This window comes from Malania oleifera, chromosome 6 (genome assembly GCF_029873635.1).
Source record: "Malania oleifera isolate guangnan ecotype guangnan chromosome 6, ASM2987363v1, whole genome shotgun sequence".
Taxonomy (NCBI): Eukaryota; Viridiplantae; Streptophyta; class Magnoliopsida; order Santalales; family Ximeniaceae; genus Malania; species Malania oleifera.
Genome location: NC_080422.1, coordinates 29,207,184 through 29,216,865, shown reverse-complemented (window position 1 = coordinate 29,216,865; position 9,682 = coordinate 29,207,184). Strand labels below are relative to the sequence as shown.

The 9,682-nt window shown below is 37.0% G+C and overlaps 1 protein-coding gene across 1 annotated transcript; it reads right to left on the bottom strand.

Annotated features, from left to right (window-relative positions):
* Positions 1-6,651: 6,651 nt before the first annotated feature.
* On the bottom strand, positions 6,652-9,078 carry LOC131158402 (amino acid transporter AVT6E). Its single transcript, XM_058113249.1, has one exon. The coding sequence runs from the start codon at positions 8,695-8,697 to the stop codon at positions 7,192-7,194; it is 1,506 nt and encodes a 501-aa protein (XP_057969232.1). The 5' UTR covers positions 8,698-9,078; the 3' UTR covers positions 6,652-7,191.
* Between the last annotated feature and the right edge of the window lie 604 nt (positions 9,079-9,682).

The window sequence follows — 9,682 nt, the reverse complement described above, 5'->3', positions numbered from 1 at the left end:
AGACTGCAATGTCGTTGTAGAAAGATCAGCATTACTTTTGCCAGGGTCCATGGTATTGAAATCACCTGTCAAGAACTGAGAAGGATACTTATGTTAGCCCCAAGGTTTCATTAACCATGCTTTGATGATAACAAACTATTATGGACTAATGATTTTGTGTAAATTTATTATCCACATCATTTAAACTTATTAAACCCAATCCACCCCCTTTTTCGAGTTGCCTTTGGGCCTTCAACTTACACCATGGTCGTAAACTTCTATGAATTTGTTGAATTTCTGCAAAAAGTTTTGCTTTCTAATGACCTTGAAATCAAAATGTCAGCCAATTTATACCGAAATTTCTATAAATCATCTTAAATTTATCAAAATCTCAAAATTCTAGCGAAATTTATCAAAATTCTAACTACTTAATGAAATTTCTATGAAACTGAAATTTGAGATTTAAAGTGGAAATCTTCCAAAATTTTATCTTGTTTTATTGAAACCAAAAAATAGTAGAAAGGCTTTTGAAATTATAAGAAAAAATTAAACTTAGGTATTAACAAAAATAAATAACATATATATTAAAAGAGTATGTTTAATATGATTATTATATTACAACCATGCACCTTATATACAATATGCCTGTCATTTATATATTTAATATATGATATTCTAGCTCCAAAACTTGCATTATCATGCCAATCAACAATTCTCCAATGTTTCATAAAAGACTTATATGCTTTAGTACTAACTTCCAGCATTTGATGATAGAAAGGATTCGTTGATTGCTTACAACCACTTGTTTATTAACTGGGAAGCATCATAACCAATCCAAATCTACTCCAAGTTATGATGGTGACAGTTATTCAAGAAGACCTAATGCTTAGAAATTTGACTTGGTCCCATCCTTTTATTATTTAAGTAATGAAAATTCTTTGTTAATATTTAACACTTTTTAACAATTATTAACACAATATAATTCCTAACCTTAATTTGTTCTACCATGTTTAAATTTTAACTAGAAAGTATTTGATAGTGAAAGACGTGCACACGCACACACTAATAACACTTCATGCCATGCACATGATTTGATACCATACACAAATTTTTCAAAATAAGAAGATCAATGATTTTTGGATGAGTAGATATCCTATTTTGAGTTGATCAATCAAAGTTATTATTACATTTGCATCGAAAATTTTTGAGTTATTGAGTTGATGCAGGGGCAGCATCAAGGTTCGGCAGCCATGGAGAAATTAGAAGAGGAAATAGGGGAAGGGAGGAGAGAGGAGATACCGGGGGGAACTCATGTGCACTTCAATTCACATTCATCAATAACCGCCTACAACATGGCTTTCATACACTATTTATAAGAAAGCCTCTTTACATGAAACATAAACCCCTAAAACTACATTACATTCATAGTAGTCAAAGGCGCAAGGCGCACCGAGGCGCAGAGGGTACTTGGAGCCAAGGCGAAGGCACACGCCTCATGAAGGTGAGGCGCACAATTATTAAAATTGTGTACAATGCCTATTTGGTGGGTAACTAATATAAAAACACATCAATAGTAATATTAGAATTTAAAATTCCAAAATATTCAATAGTAATTATGACAACCAAGTACCAAGTTCCAAGTGAAACAAACATAGTTCAACATAAGTAATTAGGCATGCAAGATTTCAAGTTTCAAATTTGAAATGAAATAAAATTGCCAAGCTGAAGGCCCAAAAGAATCTTCAATATCAAAAGAAAAGAGGACAATAAAACAGCAGATAAATTTAGTAAAAAAATGTTATATATTACTATATTTCAGAAAAATGAATAGTTTGTATACTGCACTTTCAAACATATTACAAAACAGCAGCAAAATTCAGTAAAAAAAATGTTATATATTAATTATAAAGTATAAACTTGCATTAAACTACATAATTAATTACACATTATACAATATTAACTTAGAGGCTTAACGCAGCTTAATGTTATAAGAAGAAGCAGCCGGCAGGAGTCAGGAAAACTAAAGAAGAAGACAACGACAACTTGCTAGTTTGAAAATCGAAGCAGCCTGATGACTCACAAAGGCTCGAACCTTGAAGACGAACGAAGGCTCAAAAACGAACTGACGAAGGGCTCCAGCTGGTTCGAAGGCTCGAAAGATGAGCCGACAAAGGGCTCCAGCTGGTTCGAAGGCTCAAAGACGAGCTCACGTAGGGCTCTTGCTAGTTCAAAGGCTCAAATACAAACTCACGAAGGGCTCCTGCTGGTTCGATGGCTTGAAGACGAGCTCGCAAAGGGCTCCAGCTGGTTTGAAGGCCCGAAGACAAGCTCGTGTAGGGCTCCTCCTGGTTTGAAGGCTCGAAAACAAACTTGCGAAGGGCTCCTGCTGGTGTCGTGCTGCTTCAAAGGTTTGAAGAAGAAGGGTTCCGGCTGGTGTCATGCTGGCTCGAAGAGTTGCAGATGAATCCTGTTGGTTTGAGTCAAACGAGGGTTAGGGCTTGTTTTGGCTTTTTTTCTTTATTAATAGGATAATAGCATCAAAACTTTCAAGGCGTGACTCACGGCGCCTCGCGCCTCAGTGCGCCCCTCTGCGCCTTTTAAAGGTCACCCCACCTCACCAGTGATGAGGCGCTGGCCTCATCACCCCTCTGCACCTCGCGCCTAGGCGCGCTTTTGACTACTATGATTTCATTACAAATGTACCCCTACTTTACACAAATATTACAAACAACCCCCAACTACGCATAATCCTATACTAATTAATACTAAACAAGCATAATAAACTACTAACTTAACCCCACAATTCCTTAACCCAACTCTTCTTAGTTATTTTCCAGCAAGGATCTTCCTTAGGTCTTTCTTCTTGTCCTACATCAACTCTCCTCCAATTAGAAAAAATTCGGCCTCAAATTTTGAAATGTTGGAGAATCAAAAGGAAGAAGCAAACTTGGATTCTTTGAAAGCCAGCGCTTGAGCGATACAAGAAACCACAATCCTTTGGCAGCATCATAGACTTGAATTGAGAGTTGGCATCAATAAACACATCAGGAATGACAAACTCAACAATTGGAATGTCTGAAGGACTTTGGATGTCTTCACACACATTCATTTCCTTCCTTGTATTGTCTTCAAGCTAGTAATTATGATTGATTCTTTGTCTTGGTTCATTGGTAGAGCGGACTTCAAAAATGATTTTCTTCCCATTATAGTGAAAGACATATGTGTTCTCATGTCCTTGAGTCGCACCTAAATCATCCAACCAAGGAGAACCAAGGAGCACATGGCCAATTTCATAGGTAGGATCACACCAAACATTAGCCAATTATACACCCATTTGGATGGGAACCAAACATCTTTCATAAACATGTACAATAGAGTTATCAACCCAAGAAACCGCATAAGGCTTTAGGTGAGGTTCCAGATGAAGCTGCACACGAATGACTCCATTTATGGAAACCACATTTATTGGACATCTTCCATCAATAATGATTTTGCAAACCTTTTTCTCTGCATTTGAGAAAGATGTTGAAAAGCTTGAAATTGCACCCAAAGTTTGGCAAATGACATTCCTTTTTCCTATAATTTGTCACCATGTTGTTGAATTATGCATATACATATGCTGCAGTTATATATCACAATTCACAACCCTTCAACACAATTTCCCACAAGCCTTACTCCCAATTTCTCAAAATAAAATATAAACAATGAAAAAAAAAAAAAACTATCTTTAATTCACCTTGATATTGATTGTCCTGCTGAAATGAAATAAATCCACAAAGAAAACTCACAAATTACAGCAACAAAACCTGATTTTTTATGCTGGCACTGACAATTTCTAGGGCTTCGTGCCAAATTATCGCGCTTACTTACAATATATTGTGTCTGCAATCAAAATATCACGCTGCAGATCAAATTATCATGGAGAAACTCAAAATATTGTGGCTGCAGGCAATTTCTCACGAGACAGGAAATTGCAGAAGACTCTGGGAGACTTTCTCACGTGCTTTGCTGGCATGTGGGATGCGTGAGTCACTGGCGGCGAGATTACACCGATGAAACTTCAGGCGACTGCAGATCAGTAGGTGGGGAGCACAGTGGTGGTGGTGGTGTGATGAGAAAAACACAAGACACTAGGTGATTCTTGAAGGCCGGCGGCTGGCCGCTGGAGTATGTTTTTCCGGCATGTGGGGGTTCCTCTGGCCGTCGGACAGTGATGAAATTTTGAGGGGAAGGGTTTCGGGGGGTTCTGTTTTTGGTGGTGTGGGTGGTGTTGCAGGATGGTCACTGGAAAGTGGTATTTGAGATTTAAGGACACTTTCTGAAAAGTTCAAAACTGCAGAACTGCGTTTCAGTTTTTTTTTCAAACTGAAATTCATAAATATATATATGTTTTATATATATATATATATATATATATAGAGAGAGAGAGAGAGAGAGAGAGAGAGAATTAAATAACTGAAGGAGACAAAAGAAGAAGATGGGAGATTGGAGGAGTTGCTGGACAGAAACTGCCAAGAGACAGCCACAAAATTCAGAATTGAGAAAGAGAGTTGAGAGCATTATGGGAGAGAATTAGAGAAAATAGGAAGAAAGGAAGGAGAAGAGAAATGGAGAAGAAGCAAGAGGGCAGAAGGCTGCTGGGCAGCAAAGGATTAGGGACAGAGCAGGAGATCAGAACAAAAAACCAGAGAACAAGAAGAGGTAAAAAAAAAAAAAGAGCAGCAACAGAGAGGAAGCAGAACTTACAGAACAAAGGAGAAAAGGACAGAAGAAGAAGAGAAGAAGCAGCAGCAGGGATGGAGGGAGAAGTCACGGAACAGAGGAGGAGAAAGAAAGAAGTAGCAGAGGGAGATAGAAGTTGCAAAACAGTGGGGGAAAGGAAAAAGAGAAGAAGAGGGGGGAAGAAGATTGAAAAGAAAATATGGGGGAATTTAAATGGAAGAAAGAGATCGTGGTGGGGCTCTGATACCAAATGACGGAGGGGCAGCAAGACGGAGAACAGGGAAGGGAGTAGAGAGGAGATACCAGAGGGGAACTCGCGTTCACTTCAATTCACATTCATCAATTACTGCCTACAACAAGGCTTTCATACTCTATTTATAAGAAAGCTTCTTTAAATGAAATTACACATAAACCCCTAAAACTACATTATATTAAAAATGTACCCCTACTTTACACAAATATTACAAACCCCCCCCCCCCAAAAAAAAAACACATAATCCTATACTAATTAATACTAAACACGCATAGTAAAATATTAACATAACCCCACAATTCCTTAACCCAACTCTTCTTAATTATTTTCCAGCAAAGATCATCCTTAGGTCTTTCTTCTTGTCCTACATCATGGGTGCTTATTTATTTTATTATTTAATTATTTGTTGTACATTGTTTATTATTTGCACAATTAATTCAATCTTTTTGAATGGGCAATCCGTGGATTCAAATTTGTGAATGTGAAAATAAATAAATCGAAATAGAGTTTGAATTCAATCCAATTACACAAATTTAACTAAAAATTTGAATTAAAGAAAAATGGAAGTATTGTCTAGGTTAGACCATTCAATGACCCAGATTGACATCTCAATTATATTGAATTTTTGTCCAAATCCATAGAAATCTAAATCCAAAGTCAAAATCGATGCTCCCAAACACAACATTGAAGTCTTCATTAGTCCCCTATCAAAAGTTCACTTCTAAACTAACATAATCTTGAGTTGATGAATAATGAAACATTTTGAGATTTAAAAAATTACAAATAGCAACATTTTATGCTTCATTTGTGGATCAATGAAAATTTACTCATGTTTAACACATTAATGCTCCATAGAAAACAGGCAGTTGAATTTCCATACTGGTAAAATATAGAATACTTTTAAAAAAGGTAGATAAAGCTCCAATTGGCCCCAATATATTTTGTTCATTTTTCCTTTTGTCAACTGCCCAAATTTATTTTGTCAATGTTTTCACAGATGTGCACTACTTTTTCATTCAGTTGAAGTGTTATTGGTACTGTGATATAGATGCAGATATTAGACAAGTAGATGAAAATTTGTAATAAATAAGTGCTCCATTGGAGCAGCTCATAAATGAGGCAGAATCACTTCTAAGATCTAAAATTACATGCAATCTTCAACTCAAAAGTGATTTGGGATCATTTGACAGTTATTACAAACTGGAATGCATTTCACTGAAAACTGAAAAGTTAGAGATGTCGAATTAATGGACTTTTGACAGGATTAATGCCATCATGCTTCGTCGGAAATTGATGGGGAAAAAAAACATAAGATGGACAATTTAAAATGGGATCAGCAGAAAATAGAAACCCAAACCTTCAGGTTCTTCAATTATTGAATGTTGTTACAAAAAGCTCCAGGAGGTATCTTCACTTGTGAAATGAGATCCACGATGAGTGCAGGCATTTCAATGACAGTAATATAGTACAACTATGATGAAATTTCATACAACAAAATTTTGAATGATGAAAATGGGGAGGGGGAGGGCAGGAATGGATTAAAGCAATCGACAGATGAACCAATCAAAGATAACAAAAAGGAAAAATCAAAAAATGAGAGAGACATTTTTTAAAAAAATAGCCATAAATTTATATTATTGCACCACATTGCACTATAATGACAGAAAACAGATAATGACAATAATCAAACAGCAGTATAATGGCAACAATAAATGAATCAAGATAGCCTTGGAGGGTGCTATAAGCACATAAAGTCAAAAAATCATGAAAAAGTATAAAGCAGATATGTCGCATGATACAGTTAAAATCCTTCCCTGCTGTGAAAAGCGAGGGGTAAATCGTGGACATGGGGACATTACAGCATGAACCAGCTCCTGAACCAATAAGTGAATTTATCAAAATCAACTAAAACTTTGTGGTGCATCCATTGCAACATGTTCCCCATTTTCTGGTGTTGTCAATTTCTTGTTGCTTAAATAAACTAATTAGTTATGCCATCAATGAAGTCATAGACTCATAAAGAGGACGCACCACTTAGATAATTTCTGCTCGCCCTTTTCTGCACTCCGTACCGTCATGATAAGGAGAGAATTACTCAAAGACCTTCCCAGTGCATGATATGAAATTGATGAAAAGCATAGCATCCAGAGGAGTCTCTCCCACAACTTTCAGAATCAAGTCTGGTGAACTGAATTATTGAAATGGAAAGTGAGGCCCCCAGATTGGAAAAAGGAGAATCATTCAGTTTGGCCTTTGATGCTATAGATATTTCCAATCACTCCAACAATGCTAACTATAGTTGCCAATATCAACATCAACCAAGACAAGAGCTTCTCTCCAAAGCTCAAAACTGCCCCTTGCTTACGCAATCTTAGGGCAATAAGAGATGGGAATATAAAACCCAGAGAGACTGCTGTTGTAGCCCCTGTGAACTTGAAAGCTGTCCAGATGTTGGGTATCATAGTAGAGCCAAAATAAACAAGTCCCAACAGTACTACTGTTAAGACCAAGCACCTCTTCCTACTCTCAGAAAGCGGAGCCGATCCCTCAAATACCAAGGCATCCACCGTTTGTCGCAGGGAGAAATGGACTACAGGGAAAACAAGGACAAGATGAAAAATATACCCAACCCGAACAATGTAGTTGAGGGCTGAGCTGAACCTTATCCCAAGGTCCTTATCAAAATTAGTTAGCACATCAGATTCAGTGTCCTTCCCAAAAAGTAGGTAACCAGATATTGCTGTAAAAGTGTAAACCACAATGCAGAGAACAGTTGTGATCCTACCCACCCTACTCATCTTCTGGGGTGAGCGGCCTTCAAGCTCATTATATATCGGCTGAACATTAAAATGACATATGTAAGCATTTGTCATGATTGGGATCACTACAAGCAAATCCAAAATTGCTCTCTTTGACCCAAAATCTGGAGCCATCCTCGGTGTCTCAATTCGCCCTTCAACTAGCTTAATGAATGCAATAATGCAAGCAACCAGAACAAAAACAACTGCAAGAGCTACCGAAGCAGCTGAAGTCATGCTCAGTGAATCAATCTTTTCCAAAGAACAAAGTGGTGCAAGAAAAACGACTACAATGACCAATATCACTAGCTTTCTGTGATCCCACACCCCAGTTCCCAGCCATTGATCGAAAACCCCAATGTGATGGCTAGATCCTGACATAACATCCCCCATAATTATTAAATAAACTACTAAAATGCCTGCATTGTTCACAATTATACAAATTTCCGACAAAACCCTCGCAGGACGACCCAATGCGTATTGAACCACCTCTCCATATGATGATGCCTTACAAAAAACCGAGAAGCGAATAAGCAATTCAACGCTAATCTCTGACAAAATACCCATCAAAATTATCAACACAAAACCTAAAACCAAACCTAACACTTTCATGGTGGCCGGTAGGGCCATAATCCCAGCCCCAATAATCGTGGTGGTGAGGTTAAAAACGGCACCATACATCCCAGAATCCTTATTGATGCCACTGGCAATGAGCGGATAATTGTCAATATCAAAATCACCATCACTGTCGTCAAGATCTCTCCCATTCTTCGAGTCCAAACACCCTTCTATGTCAACGGGAAGCATTTTGATATGGGCTTTTTCGGGAGAGCATCTAGGATTTGTGGGTGCAAAGTTATTGAGTGAAGAGAGATCATCATTATCATTGTGTAATTGTAATTCTACAAATGAGCCCCTAGGAAGGGCTGAATAATTGCTTTCCATCGTCCAAATATTGCTAGATTATTGGCAAATCCGAGACGAAACGGAAGAAATAACAATGTGTGTACCAACTTACATGGAATGTCGATTTTTCAGGCCAAAATTTGATTGAAAAGTGAAAACCAAGAGATTGACCTTTTCCTCCGACTTTGATCTTTATCCAATTCAAAGGAGAGAGAGAGAGAGAGAGAGAGAGAGAGGTCTGAGATTGAAGGAATGGCGATGGACTTTCGTATTGGCACGAGCACGCAGGAAAATAGGTCCTTGCGGAAGTTGGGGTTCTGTAGAATTTGTAGCTCTTGCAACGTAGTTCAGCTTTTCTGGCCGTCCAACAACGTAGTTTCTGGGATACGGCGCAATGAGTGATGAATGACCGAGACAGAGGGTGGGGGAGGGGGGCGGGGGGTCCAAATAATTTATAGTGGAATAGGGCCATGACATTAAATAATTATTTAAAATGAATTATATGGGAAATAAATAGACAAGAAAACAAATTAAGAACAAATGGAATGGGGATTGAAAACCTAAATTTAAATTTTAAGAAAATTTTAAGGTATTCTATCATAACTTTTTTTTTGTTTTTGCCAAAAAAAAAAAAAAAGAATGTATAGTAAGTAACCTTTCCTTTGAAAGAGTACAAAAAGACTAGCACTTCTCCATGAATGACAAGTATTCAATAAAATTATAAAAAAAAAAATCTCTTCACTTGTATATATGATAATTTATGAAGTTTGGTATAAAAGACCTTTCACTTGTATATATGATTACATATGAAGTATGGTATTTTCAAAAACCCTTTCACTTGTATATATGATAACATATGAAGTATGGCATAATACCATATATATACTTATGAAGTATGGCATCTTCAAATACCTTTTCACTTATATACATGATAACATATGAAGTATGGTATTTTCATAATGTATTGCAGTTTTTTTAAAAAATTATTTTTTCTTTTTATTTATTGTTGTATCCTTATTGTTTT